The sequence below is a fragment of the Corapipo altera genome, unplaced genomic scaffold, assembly GCF_003945725.1.
Source record: "Corapipo altera isolate COAL_440 unplaced genomic scaffold, ASM394572v1 343, whole genome shotgun sequence".
Lineage (NCBI taxonomy): Eukaryota > Metazoa > Chordata > Aves > Passeriformes > Pipridae > Corapipo > Corapipo altera.
In genome coordinates this window covers 6,512,922-6,533,363 of record NW_020884913.1, presented here as the reverse complement: position 1 = coordinate 6,533,363, position 20,442 = coordinate 6,512,922, and the positions used below count along the sequence as shown (strand labels likewise).

The following is a 20,442-nucleotide window of genomic DNA, read 5'->3' as shown; positions in this document are numbered from 1 at the left end:
TCCCCCTCTGGGGGACTGCCGGTTATTACAAGTCTCCGTAGGATTTTCCTGCTCGCTGTGCAAATGGACTGTGCTGCGGGTTTAATACGCCGGATTGCCAAGGAGCTGGAGATGGCATTTGGGTAAAAAACAGCCCAAAAGCACACCCACGAAGGCGGCGGGAAGCCTGGAGTGGAGGTGTTCCCTGACAAGGCACTGCCAGGAGCGATACGAATGACAGTAATACCTTCATTTCACAAGTGTCTTAACTCCAGATCCCTTTCAGGATCTCGTGGGTCCTGCCACGAGAAGGGAGAGCAAATTCTCAGCATTGGAAAAGTCCCTATGGGACTGACCACAATCTCTTTTGGGGGGGCAAAGAGATGCTCACAGTGGGGGTGCCTTGTGTTCCCCTCTCGCCCCAAGAATCAGAGGGGAGTGTGGGTCTGTCCTTCCAAATATCACCTCCTGCAAAATCAGGGAGGGCAAAGAGGAGAACCAAGGCAGAACTTGGAGCAGCCAGAGGTTGGGCTAACTTTAACTCAGCACTTTGGATTCTGAATTTCCTCTGAGCTGTTTACGAAGGGCTGGAAAAAAAACTTCCAGCCCTACCTCCCCCCGCCAGCACCGTCCTGATGTTGCCCAGAACATCGCTCTCATCCCTCCCTTTCGTGGAGAAAAAAAAAAAAAAGAGAAGGAGGGAGGAGTGGGAGAGAGGAGGAGAGAGGGAGAAAGTGAGCTCACGTTCACACATTGGTGAAGAGGCTGGTCTTGCAATGCCTTTGAATATTTTACTTTTAGGCAGTTCCTCATCAGTCAGCCACACACATCCGAGGCGAGCTGAAGCTAACTACAGCCATGGACAGCACTGGGAGATCTGAGATCTGACTGCACGCATCATACCTCCGGGATATTTTTTAAATTACATATATAAACACGCCGACAGGCAGCCGAGCTCACACACACACACACACACACACACACACACACACTCTCATACACATCCACACATCGCAGAGCCGCCAGCACCCGCACGGCCGCCGAGCAAACACCTTGTCTCCTCTCACAGGATATACCCGCTCACACACATCTCTCTTTATCTCCTCCTGGCTTCCCGGAGGATCCTGCCGGCTGTTTTTCATGGAGAAAGTCCAGGGAGAAATGGAGATTGAGAGATGGGAAAGAAGTGAAGAGATCTCAGACGCAGAAAAAAAGGTTATTCAAGAGATATGGAGCAGAGTATATGCGAACTGCGAGGACGTTGGGGTCTCCATACTCATCAGGTATTTAAAAAACAAAACGAAAAAAAGGAAGCAGCAAATCCAACTAAATCTCTTTATAGCTGAGGAAGAGGCAGAACAATATATAGAACTGAGCAGAGATGAATGACAGTGAGTGGGGAGCTGGCTGGGTGTATTCACTGCCTGGGAGAGCAGGGAGGGTTGCACAGCGCTCCTCGGATTCCCACACCTTTGAGCTGGGTGGCGGCGGCGGGGGGAGAGGGGGCAGCCTTGCCGGGGACTTTGGGGGAAGCTGCTTCCATGCAAAGGTCACCTTACCCTGTGGACAGGGCTGGGGGGGTGGCGGAGGCGGGGGGAGCTCAGCGCCGGGTTTGGGTGGGTTGGGGGTCTGGGTTTTTACACCCCCCCAGTGAGCTGCGTGCGGATGGCACGGGTACGTAGCAGGCTGGCGGGTGAAATAATGCAAGTTGGGAGCCAAGATAAAACCCAAGCAGGTGTGTCTCCGAGGGCACCATCTGTCCCTCCGGCGGCAGCGTCGGCGGGAAGGAGGGCACTGAAGTTGGCCGTGGATGGGGGGCTTGGGGGGCACAGGCAGGAGATGGGGGCTGTGGGGGGACAGGGACCCTGCAGTCCCGGGATCGGGGTGCAGAGCATCGCCCGATGGTGTGGGGCTGTGCAGCACAGACGGGCAGCTCCAAGTGTCAGGTCTGTACCTGAAACCAGAACAAGGGAGATGCTCTTGAGGTGGGGAGCAGAGGCAGGTGGGGGTTCTTGTGTTGTCTGCAGGTGCAACTATGTCCTGGTACCCCAGGAAAGCATCAAGCAGGAATCCCACAGGGTCACATGGACTCTGTGACTTTGGGGTGTCAGTGGGGTGTAGCACCAGCAGGCCGTTTCCCTTATTTAAGAGGGGAAAAGAGGATGGGCAGGATGAGGAGAGGGGCAGACAAGATACCCACACTGACCTCTTGTTAAAAACAGCAAAGATACTGTCCAGAGAGCCAAAGCTCCCACCATTCGTCCCAGGGATCAGTAATGCTGGGATGTCCCTGGTCAGGCTCCCACCTGGACCCAGCGCCAGGCATCCCAGTTTGGAAATGGGAGACCGGGTTGTGTCCTTCCCATTTTGCTCCTGCAGTAGGGGACTCTGGGTGCGTGGAGAACTCCTTGGATGGATTTGCTGTTTACTAATAATCATTCCAAAGTTTTCCAATAGCCTGTGAGCTGATGCCCCAAGCCTGTAGGGTCTGCAGGGAGTGGAGCCTCCCTGGCCAATGCTGGTAAGCAGAGTTGATTTCCCTTCAGGCTTGCTGCCAGCACTGCAATGGGATTTTCCTACCAAGACCCCTTTGCAGATTCCAGAATGACATTGGGCATGAGGGGCATCAAGGTGTGGCAGCAGGGACCATGTGGCCAAGCTCTGGCCCTGACTCAAACTTTCCCAGTAGAAGTTTTCTGTCCAGTTTGTTGTTCTTTTATTCCGGGCATAGTTGTGGCACTGAGGTGAAGGTTTTCCCCTGCTGTGACAACAGGGCAGTTCAGAGCTGCCTCCTAGGGTGAACCCCAGCTCCTTAGGAGCCTTTACATCCTTAGTCATGGCACATGCCCTGGCACATCCCAGCTAAACCTGCCACCTGCTCTCTCAGCCAGAGCTTCCCTTGGATGCTGTAAGTGAGGTCTGGACTTTCAGTGCATGTCCCCGGGGACAGTGATGTAATTTGGAAGTGGTGCCATCCCCTCCAGCAGCACTGGTTGGAGCAGCACACCTGCCTGCATCCCTGTGCCACGGCCACAGCGGCTGAGCTGTCCCCCTGGTCACACACCCTGTCCCCAACGAGGGTTTTGTGCTGCTGCCCTGAGCTCCACTCTCCCCGTGAGCTCCGACAGGCTCCACCTGAGCTCCCTGGGGAAGCACGTGCCGGGCAAAAGCAGGGCAGCCCTGGCCAGGGCTGGAGCACCGGCGGCTGCTGCTCTCCCGGCTGCCTTTCCCAGATGGCATCAGCTGCCGGGAGAAGTGGGTCATGCGTGGAGGCCGCCGGGAGCACGGGCGGCGCGGGCCGGCGGCAACCACTTCCCAAGACATGATTCAGCAGCTCCAGAGGTCGGGGCTGGGGAGGGGGCAGTGGGCAGATGCTGGTGGGGGTTGGTGGGAGGTGACCTGGCCGACAGACTTTGGGTGGGCACCCACAAGACGTGCTGGGGGCTGAGTGCTGCCCAGTCAGCCTCCCTGCTTCACCAGTGCTGGGCCAGTGTTCCTCCCCACCTTGCTGGGGAAACTGAGGCAGAAAGGGATGTGCACAGGTGTGGTCAGGGAGAGGGGAGGGGGATGCACGGCTGTGGTGCCCCATTTGGTGCAACTCCTGTTCTTGGTGTTGTGACCAGGGAATTGACTGTATCTGGTGGCAGAGGGTCTTTCCATTCTTTCCTGCTCCATCCCCTCTCCATCCCTTCAGAGCTGCTTAGGGCAGGGAATTACTTTTCTGGACATAAAAAAGTTGACGTTAATCTGGGGTCTGATCCTGTGCCCCAAGGGTGGGGGCAGGGAGGCAGCAATGCCCCTGCAAAAGGCAGGGATGCAGTGCTGGCATCCTGCAGAAACCCAGCCCAGCTCCCTCTGCCCCAACCAGCATCCCACCCATCCACCCCCAGCCCTTCCATGCTTTGCTGATGGGGAAACTGAGGCTCAGAGCTGGGCATCGTGTTCCCATCCCCCGTGGCTGCTGTTAGTGCTTGAAGCCACAGCAAACCCCTGGGGTCCTGCCCCCAGCATGGTGGGTCCCTGATCTCACAGGGCTCTGGGGTCCTGGGGGACACAAACACAAATAATGGGGAATACGGCTGAGCAGCCACCGGATCCTGGGAATCTGCGCTCTGTGGTTAAAACTATGTCGCTAATTGACAATTTCCTCAGTGGGGAGCCTCCAGCCGGAGGAAGCACAGTCTCCTTGCCTCACTCATCTTCCTCCCTGGGAGCTCAGGGGCCTCTGCAGCTCCTTCTCACAGCTGCCTTAACCCTTGCTGGAGCTGGAGCTGGCTCTGGAGCTGCAGCTGGAGCCTGGAGCTGCTCATCCAGGGCCATGTGTACTGGCTGGGTCACTCCCAAGTGGGCATGCTGGCTGGCACAGATGGGAGCCCTTGGCTGCAGCTCACCCGTAGCCTCCCCATGCCCCCAGGCTCGTTGCTGTACCTCAGTTTCCCCATCTGTAATTTAGGAATAAGTCCTTCTTGAACCCCCCCTCACTCCAGAGCTCATGGTGGGGAGCCCAAGTGTACCAGGGGAGCAGGGCAGCCCTCAGCCCCCCTGCCACCTGCATTAACCCTCACTGTGCAGTGCAGGAGCCCCCCAGAACGTGGCCATCACCCCCCAGGGTCACCCTTTTCCCTCCCAATGGTTGATTGCCAGTACCCCACACTCTGAGACTGGGCTGGGGGATGCAAGCACCCAGGTGGCTCAGCCCTCCGTGGCACACAGGGGCTGGGAGCACCCATGGGGGAGCATCAGTGGGGGATTGGCACCCTCAGTTCTTTGCAGACCCTGACTAAGCCCAGGATTCCATGGCTAAAACTGCAGCCTGTCCCGACCAGCACACACACACTCGCTCCCACACCCACACACACGTACCACGGTCACAGATGTGGGACCACAAAACTTTATGGATCCCATCGGGGGATAAAACCCAGGAATAGTTTCTATTAGATCCCAGGAAAATCTGTACCAAATGTTAATGCTGCACCAAGAGCAGGCGACGCAACCTGCCACAGCCACCACAGGCTGTGCCACCTCCACAGGGCTTCTCTGTCACTGTTCCCTGCATTTCCACTCCAGGCCCATCAGCTTTCTGAATTTCCAACGTTGTTACCTTCTCCATCACTTCTGACGTGTTCTTTCCCCCTCAGGAGGTATAGGAGGGAAAGCAAAAGGTTTGTCAGTGCAGGATCAGGCCCCCGGATTTCGACAGTCTGGGTCTGCTTAGCCTGAGCAAACACACCTGGATTCAGACAGTTTGCAAAGAGCTTTGAAATATGAAAGCGGTCCTTGGATGCCAGACATTATTGGAAGTTTTAGGTTAAAATAGGAAAAAGTCTGAGTAATGGGTCTGGCAATGCAGAAAACTTTTTTTTTTTTTAGCTGAATCTAAAAAATATGGGTTGAATCCACGCAAAAATGGCATTTAAAGAAATGATTATGCAGCTACCCCCAAAGCCAACATGTGTTTTGTGGAGGCGTCTATAGGGCTCCATTCCTGGCTGTTGAAGGGCACATTTCAGAGCAGAGCAGCTCAGAGAGATGCAATATCTCGCTCTGAAAAGGGCCCAGTGAAAGGACCAGCAGCAATGTCCCTGTCCCATGGCTTGTCCCGTGCTCACAAGTCATTGTGGTCAAGCTGGGGAGATGTTTTTCCAGGGACAGGGAGAGACAGAGAGCAGCAGGACACTGCTGTGCTGACAAGGACATGCACGAGGAACATTTCCCAACCCAACAGCCTTTCCATGAGTGGTGAAGGGGTGAGTGTGGGTTTAATAAGGTCAGTCTTGAAACAGCCCCTTTTCCTATGACTGTGTTGTCTCTCTGATCACCAGCCCTTTCACCTGCCTCGCGGCCAAGGTGGCTGCGTGGGGATCCCTGTGGCACATCCTGCCCCAGACACAGCCTCAAGGCTGTCAGCAGCTCTTGGGGTGACCCAAGAAGAGCCTTTCCCATGTCCCCTGTCCCAGGGCTGCCCTTGCATTGCTTGTGAACCTCGCAGGGGTACAAAGATCCCACTTGACCCCCCGAGAGCTGAGAGGACGTCCCTGTCCAAGGGAAGCAAAGGCACGGGGGATGAGCGGTTTCCCCGGACGGTTTCCCTGTCTGTGGCTAAGGACATGCTGGATGCGCTGGTACCAGCCCTGACAATCCCTCCTCCAGAGCAGGCGGCGAGGGCCAAGTCTCCGCTCTGCCAGCCCGCTCCGTTAATGAGGCTGCAGCAGCAGCGGAGCGGGGCTGCACCCGGACGCGGCTGGGCGAGCGCCCGCCTGCGGAGTTTCAGGGCTCATTAAAGGCAGGGAAATGTCAGGACAGCCCTCGGCAGGCTGGCAGGCGCTGAGCGCGGCTGGGGAACGCAGAGTGCCGGCTGGCTGGCGATCCTGCTGGAGCACGGCGCCGGGGGCGAGCGCTGAGCCGGGGCTGCTGGAAATCCCCTTGGGAGCATCGGATTGTAGACGTGTGGTGGTGGACACCGGGTAAACACAGGTTCCCGATTTTGCTGGACGGATGGTGGGGCCCAGCACACAAACCACATCCTTGTGAGTTTTTGTCGCTCCCCTCTCTACCTGGCCAGGGGGTTTCTTCCAGCTCCAAACCCCTCTGCAGTCCCTGGGGGTCAGGGACTTGCAGCCCAGCTCCAGAAAGCTCCATCCTCACTGTGTGTTTGCCTGGGAGGCAAGAGTCTTGTTTTCACATCGTTTCCTGACACCCATAGACCCTGCTGGGCCTCGTAGGGCTGTAGGAAGGATGCTGGGTGCAGGGCGAGATGCTGGTGGTGGGGTAGAGGAGCCTGATGTGTTCCATCCCTGTGTGTTGCTTGCATCCAGTGGGCAGGGACAACGGTTTAGCAGTGGAGAGGGACAGGGACACAAATGCAGAGGGGCTGAGGAGGATGCTGTGCATGAAAGCATTGAGAATAGGGATTGCAAGGGAAGTAGGAAGGCAGAGGTGTGTGGGAAAGCCACTTTGGAGCTGTTAATTCACTTACTGATGAAAGCTGTCCTTACCCCTGCCCTAAAGGTTCATCCATGCAGCCAGGAGGCTTAGGGCTGAATCTACATAAGTGGTAGGGAAAGACAGCAGCCGTGAGGACTTGGAGGTGTGAATTGTGCACACTCAGGTGAGAAAGACATGCCCCTGGGGGTTGATAGCTCATACCCAAGTGTATTTGGTGACATCTTTGCTGATGGGTCCACTCCCAGCCTCCCTGGGGTGTCCTGGTCCCTCTGCCCTTGGGCAGGGGGACATTACAGCCTCTGAGCAAACCTCAGTGTTGTGTTGGATTCTGCTCCCAAGGCTTTGCAGCGGGATGTGGGCTTCACCTGGAGGAAGGCCAGCTACAGCTCCTCTCCCTCAGCTGCAGAAGAAGTTGAATTTAGCATCAGTGTGTGGATGGGGGGCTTGGCCCTTTTCCCTCCAGCCCTCCTGTGCCAGAGCTGGAGACGTTGCCCACCACCACCTCCACCTGCCTATGAGCTTTCAGAGAGAGGACGCAGGAGCAAGCAGGCACCATCCTATTCTCACTCCTATTTGCTTCCCCTTTTTCTGTCTTGCTGGGCTGTGGCATTGACACGTCTGAGACCTTTCTCACCTTAGGCTGGGAGCTGTAAACACTGGGAGCACCCTTGCCCCAGCCTGAAGATGGATGATAGACTACAGGTGGCTGGGAGGAGCAGGGGGGAACGTGCAGGCGAAGCGGTGAGACAGCCCTCGGCATAATAAATAGCAGCATCACACACCACCTGCCTACCCATTATCAGCTGCTTTGTAGGCACCCGAGCAGAGGGAGAGGTTTGAAAAGGGACGGGGAGAGGCTCCAGGCTGCCTTAGAGCTTCTCCCACGTAGAGGGACGAGGCGAGAGAAAACATGAAAGCATTGATAGGTTGAGTCACCAACCCTGGAGGGATTTAAAAGATATGTGGTTGTGGCACTTGGGGACGTGTTTTGGTGGTGGGCTTGGCAGTGCTGGGTTGAGAGTTGGGCTCGGTGATCTTAAAGGCCTCTTCCAACCTAAATGATTCTATGGAAATCTAGAAAATAACAGTCTCCAAGTGCTGGCTGGGGGTTCAGCTGAAGCCTCCCAGCAGCTCTGAGGGCTCAGTAGCATTTTCCCCCTCAGTTTACAAACAGGGTAAGTGAAGCATTAAGGGTTTAGGTGCTTGGGGGGACTGAGTGAGTAGCACCCATATGTCCTCTGTCCAGCTGGGGAGGGAAAGAGGTGGCTGGGCTTGGAGATTTCCTCCATGCAGGGTTTGCTCTTCACAGTCTGGGGAGAGGGAGGAAGATGGGGCAGATGAGAGGAGAAGTGGCATCTCCTCCCTAACAGAAAACAGGTTTCCAGTAACTGCAGTGGGTTTGCACCTTAATTATTTCCTTTGGCTCTGCTACTGGGAATGGTTGTGTCCTTAAAGTTGTTAAAAGGGCAAAAGAGAGAGGAAAAGCAATCCTGACATCCTGTCCGCTGGGTCCAGATGTAGCTGGCAGAGTACAAATTAGCGGGTGCAGAATGGAATCGCTTAAAAAGAAATTTAATGAGATTGGTATGCAGGCATCTGGTTCCTATCAATCATCATTTTGTGTGATATGCAATGGTAAATATCATCTTTTTAATGACTCTGATGAAGAAAAAGAGCCCAAACCACACACACACACATGCATAATGATCCAACAAAATTGCAGAGCCTGCGATGTTTGAACTCTCAAAATGTTCTGTAGATGGAAAAACCCCAACTGACACCTCTTCTAACTCGCCATTGTTTGAGTTATTTTATTTCTTACTTTTTTTTCCCCTTCCTTTCCTCTAGTTATATTTAACCTTTGTGTTAAATTAATCTTCTCTGTTTATTAACAACTAACCCTGAGTGAGCCTCCCTCCCTCTTCTTGTGCTTTGACAACTCAAACATTTGCCCGAGGCCAGAGGTTCTTGCCTCAGGCGCCTGCTCCTCTCCAAGGAGAGGTGGCTGCAGGTCTGGCCGGCCATGGATTTGCTTTTCAGCTTGAAGGAAAGATGGCTTGGGCTCCTCTCTTTCAGGTCTCCACCAAAGACAGCCAGCAGACCCAGGATGGAGCACACAAGCTGAGGGTTTGCTGGTTTTACATCCTCCAGCACCAGTGCCCTCCTGATGGCAGGTCCCTTGGGAAAGCTGCTGGCCTCAGCTCCCATGGGGGCATCACCTTGAGGTCTGTGAAGTGGGGAAAGGCTGGAAACCAAATATTTGCATCCTTCACTGGCCTGGTCTCACCCAGGTTGGGGACTTTTGGGGGTTTAATCAATCTTTGCCTCTGTCGTATCTGGCCAAAAGTGGGGAGAGGTGGAGGTGATGATCTCAGTGGCTCCTTTTGGTCCTTCTCTTGGCAGGGACATGCTGAGATTCCTGGTGATGCAAGGGTCAGTCTCCCCCTTGCTGTTCCCCTTCTGCTGAAAGAGCCTGGCTGAGCCTCTCTGTGGTGACAGGAGCTGGAGACAGCCAGGCCTGGGAATGATTTCTCCCAGCAGGGACCAGACGTGTCAGGAGGAGCTTTGCTAGGGGCAGGAGGCTGCACAATAACAAGGGGAGTTTTGTCATGGGTCCCTTCTGAGTTTTAAAAGCAACACCTTGTCTCCCCCTTCCTTCCACCTTCCTTCCTCCCCCCCTCCTTTCCACCACACACTCTTCACACCTCCAATACCTATTTTGGGCCATCTGATGAATCCCAGATGCCTTGGGAAGCAACAGAAGCGGTGGTGCACTCCAGGCACTGCTTCACTCTGCTTCCTTGGCAATGCCCCCAAGCTTTCACAAGCCAAGGGAGCGGGGGAAGGAAGGGAGGGGGGGAAAAGGAGGATAGCAGAGTGGTAAGGAGCCTGGTACTCAATATTGCGATTATTCATGGAGTGGTGAGTGGGGAAGAGGATCCCACCTGGTTCTGGAGGGAAGTAGTGATGGTTGGAAAAAGTGGTGGGATGGGTTCAGGTTCACATGGTTTGGGATGGTGCTTAGGAAGGGGGCTAGAGAGGGAGTCTGTCTGGACCCAGGGATGATGGGGGACAGCTTGGGAGCCCTCTGCCACTTTCTGAGCATCTTCCTCTGGTCCAGGAGGCAAGGAGAGCCCAGTAGGAGGGAGAGAGCTGGGTGAAATCAGAGAGCAAACACTGACGTGGTTTTCTTTTGCATAAATTGGGTGGAAGGGGGTGGTTAATGTGACTCAAGTGTCAGCCCCAGCTGTTGAGAGCAACCAGCTGCACTGCTGGCATGGGTGGTGTTGGCATCCCTGCACCCTGTCACCTTATCCCTTTCAGCCCCCAGCCCCCTCCATCCCTCCACCTCCCAGGGGAGCACATCAGCTGCAACCACACTTTAACTTCTTTCAGCTGCGTTTGGGTGGGGTTGATTTAATCCTGCAGAAAAGAGGGTCTCCAGTCCCCCTCAGAGGGGCTGGTTTGGGATGTCCTTGTGCTGGGGGAAATGTCTCCTGGTACAGATAAGCAATGATGTGAGCTCAGGGCTGAGATGCAGCAGAAGACTGATCTGTGAAAGCTGGGGGTAACCTGGGTAGGGGGAAACTGTTTGGGGTGGCAATACAGGAATAAAGCCCACGGGGCCAGGAAGCTGCTGTGAGACTGAGGAAGAGGGGCAGGGAGAGACTGGCTGAGATAAAGAGAGGTTTTCATGCTCATCTGCAGCTCTCTGAGGCATGTTTTGATGTATGTGGGCATGAATACAGCATCTGGCACCTGGGTGGAATCTCTGGGCATCAAGAACTCAGTCTTGCCTCTGCTTTGTAGATGAATACCCAGCTGTGATGCCTGTGTAGCAGATGGGGAAGGTTTGGGAGAAAGGCATCAACCTGCTGGTTTTCAGGCAGCTGAATTCTGGGGAATTCAGCAGGAAAACCAGCCCTGGCTGTGTCAGATGCAGGAGGTGGCTCCACCACTCTGTGCTTTGCTTTAACCCCTCAGCCTGCTCTTGCCCTCCTGATGGTATTTCGTGTCGATTCTTTCTTGAAGGTTTTTTGTGAACTTCCCCTCGGCCAAGCAGTACTTCAGCCAGTTCAAGCACATGGAGGACCCCCTGGAGATGGAGAGGAGCTTGCAGCTGCGTAAGCACGCCCGGCGGGTCATGGGGGCCATCAACACTGTGGTGGAGAACCTCAATGACTCCGAAAAGGTCTCCTCCGTCCTGGCCCTGGTGGGCAAAGCCCATGCCCTCAAGCACAAAGTGGAGCCCATCTACTTTAAGGTAAAGGATTGGACCAAAGTAATCTTTGGGGTGCTTTAGAAATTAGGAAGAGGGCAGGAGAGAGGGAGCTGTGGGGAGCTGGTGCTGCCTGTCCTCGCCCAGAGGAGCTTGGCTGGATGTGGGGGTTGCTCCTCATGTAGCTGGAGTGTCCCACTGTGACACTGTCCCATGCAGACCACCCTTCCCACACACAGTCACTGGAGCATCCAGTACATTCCCCTGCCCAGGGGATCCTGCCTACCTGTGTCCTGCTCGCAACCCCACCAGCATGTTCATGGCTGTATGTCCCTTCTTTTAGAAATCAAGCATCACAGTCGGGACTAAATAATCTGAGGTGCCCAAATGGGGCACCCCACCATGCCTTGGTCTCTGGTTACCTGCCCTGTCTGTTCCCAGGAGTGTCAACAGACCTTCAGGATATCCATCTGTCCCACTGAAGGTCTCGTTCCCAGAAATCAGCAGGAGGATTCAATGGCTTTCCCTAGGAAAAAGCAAAATGTGCTGTTAGCTGCTCCCTGCAGAGTTATTAACCCCTTGCTGTCCTCCTCCTTCCAGAAACTCACTGGTGTCCTGCTGGAGGTCATTGCTGAGGAATACCCCAACGACTTCACCCCGGAGGCTCACGGTGCCTGGACCAAGATGAAGACCCTCATCTACACCCACGTGACGGCGGCGTACAAGGAGGTGGGCTGGGCTCAGTACCCCACTGCCACCCTGTGAGCGGCCAGCGGGGCCAGGCGAGGGGCAGGGAGGGCTTCACTCACCCCAGGACTTCACTCTGGTCTCTTCTCAAGATCTTTGCTCAGTCTGAGGAGCCTGGTAGGGCCAGCTCTGTCAGCTGCCAAGTCACAATTTGATCTCCATGGGGTTTAAAAACAAAAGAAATAAGCCAAAAAAACCTACAGAACCACAAAGGGTGTGGGTGGGTCGGGGTGAAGCAGTTGCAGGGGACGCTGGAAGGGGATGCAGAGGGTGAGGGGAGAGCACTGGTTGTTGGCTCCATCTTACTGTCCTGGCCTGTCCACCACCACCTCCCAAATCCTGCACCTCACTTGCGCCATCTCAAAGTCCCTTGCACAAGCGCTGCCGCCCCGTTCGATGATGAACAACACAACCCTCATTTTCCGTGCAAAGCCCCTGGGTTAGGCCCGGCTTTGGGGGGCACAGTGCTTATGGAGACGTCCAGCTGCCCAGCTGGCACTGAAAATGCTTTGCTTTGCACTTTGTGTGTCCCCTGGCAGGGTGGCAGAGCTGACAGCTGTGCCCACAGCGCTCTCGGTGCCCGTCACCCTGCACTCTGGGCTGGCTGCAGTCACCCTGCACTCTGGGCTGGCTGCAGCTGTCACCTCTCCCGTCACCCACAGTCCCTCTCCTTGGCTGGCTGCTGCAAACCCCCCTGGGGCTGGAGGGAGTGAGGGGGAGGGAGAGACGTGCTCCTGCAGCGTGAGAGAGTGGGGAAGGAGGGGGATGCCTTTGGGCTGCCTCCCCTCGTGCCTCGGAGCATGGTGTGTAGGTGGGATCCCTGTGTCATATGTAGGGAGCTGGTGAGTCCACCCACTGCCCTTCAGCTCCCTGAGGATGAGCTTGGGTGGCACATGTTGTGCCATTGCCCTGGGAGCTGGTGTGTGTAGGTCTGTCTGTCCAGCTCTGCCCTGCACGGTGAGAAGGGGGGTTTGGGCTGTGACCAGGAGGGGAAAGATGGTATGGACACAGCAGGAGGGATTCCTAGGTGTGAAGAAAGGTCCCTTCTCTGTTAAAATTAATAAATAACTTGTTGTATATTTACATATTCCTGCCCTCTTGGTGACACTGGGTTCCTTCAAATAAAGTGCCTGGTAGAAATCAGCCCATGCAGGAGCTGTGTGCCCTGCCCGGGGACGGCAGTGCTCCTATCTGTGCCTGACAGAGGCTTCTCCCCTGCCCCCCAAAAAGTGGTTGCAGGGCTCGCAGCACTCATCCTGCCTCCAACACCAACTCCTGCTGGGCCTCCGGGTGAGTCTGCTCGGTTTGTGCCTCAGTTTCCCCTGCAGTTACAGGAAAAAGGGAGGAGAAGCAGCCCCGTTGCCTCCTGCCCATGAGTGGTTGGATTTATAGGATTTCTGGGAACTGATTGGCAAGGGGTTGAGGATGTGCCAGATGTGCTGGGAAGCTTTGGAATCCTTGTCATCCAGTATTTCCCTAAAGGTCTCTTATTTTTAGAGCTCTAGCACTAAGGACAATGTTATCTGTTGAAGTGGAAGGGGGTTCCCTTCCAAGATTTCCTCTGGCCTCACTCCACTACTTGTCCTGGAGAGCTGGCAGCTTCCTGAGAGAGACCAGCTCCTCTCCTGGATGCCAGCTGGATAGGCAGAGAGCCCATGGTTCCTACTGGGATCCCCAGGGCCACCTTGGGGACATCCCCCTGCCATGGGGACACGGACCCCAGCCCTGCCCTTTCCACTGTGCCAAGGTGTCAGCACAGCCCGTGGCTGGGGAGCAACCCCAGGACTGCTGCTCAGAGCAGCAGGGCAGGTGTGTCTGGGTGAATGTGCCCCTCCTTGGAGGGCTCTGTTGGATGCAGCCAGGAGTTTGTGCCATCACCCAGTGCCCTGGCTCTGGGCAAAGTGGATTTGGAGAAGGCTCTAAACCTCTTGGCTGCATTCCCCAGTGTTCCCTTACCTTCCTGCAGAGCCAGAGGAGCAGAGTTAGTCCCAGAATAGCTCCAGGGCTTCAATAATGTCACTACAGCCAATCTGGCCTTGCAGTTCTTTCCTTCCTATGTCCCACAGTAAAACTGATGGAGCAATGGCACCTGGAGTGATGGCACATCCTGGGTGTCCATTGGGTGGAAGTTATGGCTCAGGGCACAGCTGTCCTTGGCATGGCAGGGTGTGAGATCAAGGAGGTTGAAAAAGGAAGGCACAGGGTGACAGGTGATGCTACCTTTGCTCATGAGGCGGGCTGTCATTTAGAGCCAACACCCCCAAAATTCAGCCCATCAGCCTGCACTGGTGAAGGTGCCAGCAGCTGCTGCCTCTGGCTCCCATCAGAGTGTCAAAGCAGCTGCTCATCCCTCATGTCAGTGAAGGCATCCTTCAAGCAGCTGTTGCTGCCCAGGTCGGGAATGGATGGGAAAAGCCCGTTCAGCATTGACTTTGCTCCAGTGCAGGACTGGAGAGCAATTTCTTGGACAAGACTGTTAGATTATATTTTTGTGTGTGCACATCAGAGGACTCTCACGAGCACAGCTTCCCCAGTTCCTGCCAAAACCTTGAGGCCAGCAGCACATGTTTTTGATGAGTTCATGTACTCCCTGTGCCCTGCAGTTGCTGGGCCAGGGGTGTTTCTGTAGAGGGATGTTTCATCTTCAGACAAAATTTGCACATTAACCTTCAAGGTTAATATTGTCCAGGTGGGAATTTTATTTTTGCAGTGCAAGCCCTTCCCTTCCCACGACCAAAACTGGGCTCCCAGTCCACAGGGAAGCCACTTTGGGGTGGCTGGAAAGTCCCCATGTTTGTACCTGACCCACCCGAGTGCCTTGGTTTTGGGGGAGCAGCAGGGAGGTCCTCCCACTTAGTTTCTCCTTTCTTTTTTTACATCTCCAGAAAAAAACCTGACCCACGGCCTCGTGTGCCCACGCATGTGTGTGCTGGGCTTGAGGTTTTTTTCCAGGAACGTTTTCCTAAAGCAAATCCAGATGTGTGCAGCTGCTGTCCCTCGAGGAGTGCCCTCTCCCCCCGCCCCCCATCAGCCAAATTGCAGGCCAGTCCAATAGATGCAAACAAAAACATGTTTATTTTTACCAGTTTCGTAGGAAGTAACATGAAGCAGGAGGGCAGCCAGGGCAAAGCTCCGGGGGGGGGGAGGAGATGGAGATAAAGCGAACGCCCCCTCTTTGCCGCCCGCAGCAGAGGAGGTATTGCTTAAACCGGGAAAAATTCTCATCTGGGGAGAGATGAAAATGAACAGAAAAAGGGAAAAAAAAAAATACCATTCCAGAGTGACAGGGCTGATAAATGCCGAGTGGAAGAGCAGAAAGGGAGGCCGGGTCCTGGCTCTGTGCGTGGCTCTCCAGCACACACACACACGCACAGTCGTTCCCTGTTACTGCCAGCCCCATCCACCCCCATCCCTGAACCCTCCACAGCTGACTGGGGACCCCCTTATCCCCCCCTTTCCATCAGGTCTATCTAACTCTCTGGGGCTTGATGTTTCACCTCCTGGCACTCTTAGGCTGAGCTTAGGGCACTTTAGGATTGGTTTTGCTCTCCTTGGTGGTGGTAGGTAGGGACCAACTTGCAAAGTCCTTCCCCCAAAATTCACAGGTAAGAAGTTGGGGCTCAGGGCATGATGCCAGCACATGCTGCTCTCTCTCCTGCCCTGGGGAGGATCCCTGTGTCCCCCAGCCCTGTCCAACCCCTGGCTCAGCACATTGCCATTGCCATCAGGGCTGGGCTTGTACCTGTGATTGGGATGGGAAAACCTTTGTGACCCCTGCCAGAGGCAGATGGATGATGAGTAAGGGGGGGATTTGGTGTCCCTAGGGTAGGTTTTTCCCCCCAAGCACCTCATCCTGGCTCTCTTTGGGGACACCCACTCATATCAACCAACTTTTGTCGCCCCACCCCAAGTTCAATGTTTGGTCAGAGGGAGCTGAGTGCTGGAGGGAATGGGAAGTGTTGGGTTGGAGTGGGACACAGATCCTGTCCACCCTATCCACTCCCTCCCTGTGGCCAACATTCATGGCAGGTTTAGCTCCACAGGCACCTGAACAGCTGGAGAGGCACCCCAGCACCACCACAACCCTTAGGGACCTTGTGCCACCACCCTCATCTTCTCTTGTGGTGAGACAAATCCCCAAGGCAGCTGAGCCACGGGTTCTTCCACGGGAGTCCTCTTGCATCCCTGCCATTTTGCTCCACTTTGTCCCAGTAAAGGGGATCCCAGTGTCTCCCCACTCTCTGGGGGTGCCCAGTGACTTCAGTGGGGACCAGATTTTGTCTGGCTGGACTCTGGTGCCAGAACTCAGCCTTCCCTGCCCCTTGCCGTGGGGAAGCTGCCCTGGTGCAGAGATGCCGGTGCGAGGGCTGCTTGGGTCCAGCACTGGTGAAACCAGACAGATGGATGGGAGGGAAACCCATGTGCTAACCTTGGACCAACTTAGGGAAAGGGAGGGATAAAACTACCCGCCTGGGTCTGACCTCTCCGACAGGCTGCGGCGCTAATTATTTTCCATAGCTGAAGTTGTCTCTAATTGTTAGTATGTCTTAACCAGTCCCAGCGTGACCCACAGACATGAGCTGGCGTGGTCTGATGTAACTCCGTGTCTTTCCTGTTCCTGCTGCAGATACTGTTCATGTTCGTGTTTCTCGGCGCTTCCGTGCTGGTTTTATACTTGGCCGTTCCGTGTACGATGGGTGTAACTTGTTTTTCTTTTTGTAGGTTTTTAGTATGTTTGTAACCGGACAAAATGGTGTTATTAAACTGAAACTTGTATCTTCAGTGGATAAATCAATCAAACCCCCTCCAGCTCTGCTTGGTTTCTTTCTGGTGGGGTGGCTGCAAGGTGAGGGGTTGTCGGGGGGGCTGCCCCATGGCCAGATGGGTCTGGGGGTTCCTGCTAACTCTGAGGGAATGGTGAGGGAGCTTTGTGGCTGGAAAGCAGCAGCAAAGGGAGGGAATGTGCCCTTCTCTGTCCTCTGCAACGAGGGTTGGGGAGGTGGCTGGAGGCATCTTACCAGCGCAAGTGAGAAGGGGAAGGTCTGCTCCTCCTCTGGGCTCTTCACTTGGCTTCCAGGTATGTTGTGCAAACCTCCAGGGTATCTCCCTGGATCAGGAGCTGTTCCTGTGCCTTTGCCAGCCCAGCCAGGCCAAAATGTGTGCTGATGGCCACAAGATGCAATGACCACAACCACTGAGGGCTATGAGATAGTTCTCAGCCTGTAAAAATAACAAACAGCTCCCTGAGCAGCAGGAGTCCCATTTTCCATGTCTCTATCCCTTGCAGCTCCTCCGGTGCCTCTCGCTGTGGTTGGATCACGTTGCAGTGGGATGGATCCCAGCACGGTTGGGTCACGTTGTGGTTTCCCCCCATGGGTCTTTGCAGCTCCCTCGTTTGCAAAACAGGCCCATGACGTATATGAGACCTCTGTCAAATTCAGTTGGCACTGGCCAACCTTTCCAAAGTTGTTGGCAGAGGACGGATGGATGGACAGACAGACAGACGCGTGCTATGATCCCATAAGCCCAATTTCCCTGGAACACAAGGCTTGGAAAAGAAATTCAAGCAATCCTGTTTATCGTGCTCCTCTTTACTCCAAGAACAGAACAGGCTTTCAGGGAAGGGAAAACCCACCCCACCAGGGTGGCAGGAAGCACCAGCACCTGGCCACAAGCAATTTTAAGGGGAGCAATCCCAATTTAGGACTGAGACTGAGGGGGGAATCAGTGAGTTCTGAGAGGAAGGAGAGCAGAGATTGGTGTCTTGGAGGCTGCCCAGGGTCATGGGGAGCCCGATGGTGACTTGTCTCCGGTTGGGCTGAGGGCGTTGGTGATGCTCTCCAGCCCTGCACGTGGTGGAGTAGATTTTGCATGGGCAGGCACTTGAGCTGGGGTCCCCATGCTACAGCAACTGGGGTGTCCATGCAAGGGGAACCTATTTCTTTCCCTACAGCTTCACCAACCATAGCCATGGAGGAGGAAACCAGAGGCCAACCTACATGGGGAGAGGAATAACTGCCTAGTTCAATCTGTCTTCTCCCGCTGTGCCTTTTTTTGTGGGGGGAAAAACCACTTGGTGTTGTTCATGTGATTAATAAGCCATCCTTGGAGTCTCTGCTGCATCCTGTATACACTTCCAGGCGGAAGAAAACAGTCAGCAAAGCCTGCATGCTGCTGTGCTCCAGATGGGAAACATCGGCTTGGAAACCACGGGCAAAAGGACTGGCCTGCTCCAGAGTGGGGAGGCTACAGTGGGGACCTGAAGCTCTTAGACCTTTGCATGCTGAGCTGAGACTAGCCAGGACCAGCAGTGGCCTGGAGGGCGCTGACATGGGGCTGGTTTTTCCAACAGCTTGTTGAAAAGGAGCCGGGAATTTCAGCATTACCTTGCAGGGAAAAAATATGTACACAGCCCTTTGCTTCATACTAATATTTACCCCCAGATCCCATCACGTCAGGGTGGCTGTGACGATCATGCCGTGACCTGGACCCTGCGGCCATGCCAGTGCTCTGCAAGTGCTGGTGGAAAAGGAGACAGGGTGGCAGGCTGAGGCTCACAGCCCTCTGGAAAATTGGCCCAGGCACCAGGGTGATGGGCTCACACCCTCTGGCTGCCCTGTGCCCGTGGAGTGCTAAAACAACCTTGTTTCCAAGCGTCCTAGCCTGGAGGGAGGGATCCCTTGCCCAAGGGAGCTGGTGGAGGTCCAGCTCTGAGAAATCACCTTCGTGGCCCCAGTGATGTTTTGTGGGCTGGGAGATGGAGGAAGAGAGGAATTTTATAGCGAAGGCGTAGCAAGGGATGTGCTCCCAGCCTGTCTCTCGTGCTCCAGCCCCAGGATAGACCCTGCACCCCACCCCACTGGCCACAGGGTCCAGTGCTCCCTGCCCAGTGCCTGCCACAAGCTGGAGAAACGATGGCTCTACCAGCCTGGTGCTGATGTGGGATCAGAGGTGGCACATCTGCACCCTGTGTCTGTGTTCTCCTGGCCCCCCGTGACAGCAGAGGGGAGAGCCAGGAGGTCACTGTGAGGGACAGGCAGAAATATGACTGCAAGGGGGGATTAAAAAAGAGCACATACAAAAACTGCACTACAGTTATGAATATATCTATTTAAAAACCTATTAAACCCCATCCCACAGGAGCTGGTAGTGAGAAGTGCTCCTGTGTGTGCTGGGTGGCACAGGGTGAGAAGCCTCAAGAGACAGAGCTTGCAGGCTCCCACCAGCTTGAAGGATGTGTCCCTTTTTCCTCTCCTTTATCTGCACCAAGATAAGAGCCAGGAGCTTCAGGCTTCTCTGTATGACACCCCCCACCTCCCCTCCCATGACCACCCTCACCAGTGCGGTGGTTTTGGTGGCTCCTTGCTCAGAGGAGAGAAGAGGGGAAGGGAGAAGAAAAAAAAAAGCAGGAAAATATTCTCCCAGCCCGGTGGGGCTGACACTAAGCAGGAGCCAGCCCTTCCTTCCGCGCCCGGCTCCTCTTCAGCTGCGCCGGCTGATATGGTTTATCTGAGCAGCGCCGAATGTAAACGCTGTCAGCGCCGGCCGGGATTAATTCCCGGGAGTTTGGCAGCCGAGAGATGAAATAACAGCGCTGCGGGAGGGGGGAGCGGGAGGGGGAGAAGTGCACATCTCAGACTGAAAAATCCTCCTGGTTAATTTACAGCCAGGTTTCTCTTCTCCCAGGCACTCTTGAGAGAAAGAGCAAAGCCGGGGGCAGAGGGAGGGTGGGGGAGAGGAACGGGAGGAGGACGAGGAGGAGGACTCCTGGAGCGGAAGGCTGGGACCCAAGGGAGGGGGGATGACTGGCAAACCACGCTTGCCCCGCGTGCCCCACGGTGACAGGGACACTGTGGCTGGTGGGGTCCACGGCCCACAGCCCCCAGCCCAGCCCAATCACCCTCTGGTTTTGCAGGATCCCTCGGGCGCTGGTGGAGGAAGCAGCGCCGAAGGCACCGAGGTGCTCCCGGACACCTGAGCCCCGACAGCCGGCACCATGCAGGGAGAGGAACCCCCTCTGCTCTCCACTTGCACTGGCCTGGGGGGACACTCCCACCCCCCCACTGCCCTCTCCTTGGGGAGCAAACCGCCAAAAAGCACATTCCCATCGAATATTCCCGTATTCGCACTAAACACCGTGAGATCACCCAAGGACTTTGCTGCTGGGAGGACTCCCAGCCCAAAAAAGGTGGGACATCTACTGCTGTTTATTACAAACCCCTTTTCATTAATTGACAAGTATATTTGCTTTAAGGGAAGGCTTTAGAAAACTGCCCCGCAGATGCTGTTTTTTCAAGGCTGATGTTTCAAACAGCTCCTAAAATAAAATAATCATCAGGCTCTGCCACATTGCTTTGGTTTATGTTTATATAGCAGAGGGATTTGGTTTGAGGGTACTTTTCTAAGCAACAGGGCGGTTTTCATTTACTTTCTTTAGATATTTCAGTAAATAACCACAAATACTTTCACTTATTTTTATTGATTTCTTGGTAGAGGATTGGCTGGACAAAAAGCCCAGCAGTGCATGAAGGTAAATTGGTTTATTTTAAACT

General features: G+C 54.9%; 1 protein-coding gene across 2 annotated transcripts; it reads left to right on the top strand.

The window, feature by feature from the left end:
- The first annotated feature begins 647 nt into the window (after positions 1-647).
- CYGB (cytoglobin) lies at positions 648-20,237 on the top strand. 2 transcript variants are annotated; one of them, XM_027654552.1, is made up of 4 exons: positions 648-1,262; positions 10,957-11,188; positions 11,744-11,872; positions 19,806-20,237. In XM_027654552.1, the coding sequence occupies exons 1-4, from the start codon at positions 1,120-1,122 to the stop codon at positions 19,866-19,868; spliced, it is 567 nt and encodes a 188-aa protein (XP_027510353.1). In that variant the 5' UTR covers positions 648-1,119; the 3' UTR covers positions 19,869-20,237. The 2 variants fall into 2 exon arrangements, with proteins under 2 accessions (XP_027510353.1, XP_027510354.1); XM_027654553.1 differs by lacking the exon at positions 19,806-20,237 and having other exon boundaries at positions 651-1,262; positions 11,744-16,690.
- Positions 20,238-20,442: the final 205 nt, after the last annotated feature.

Coding starts and splice junctions, on each gene's coding strand:
- CYGB (XM_027654552.1), top strand. CDS start 1,120: ATGGAGAAAGTCCAGGGAGAAATGGAGATTGAGAGATGGGAAAGAAGT. Junction 11,189..11,743: donor TGGAGCCCATCTACTTTAAG/GTAAAGGATTGG, acceptor TCCTCCTTCCAG/AAACTCACTGGTGTCCTGCT. Junction 11,873..19,805: donor TGACGGCGGCGTACAAGGAG/GTGGGCTGGGCT, acceptor CTGGTTTTGCAG/GATCCCTCGGGCGCTGGTGG.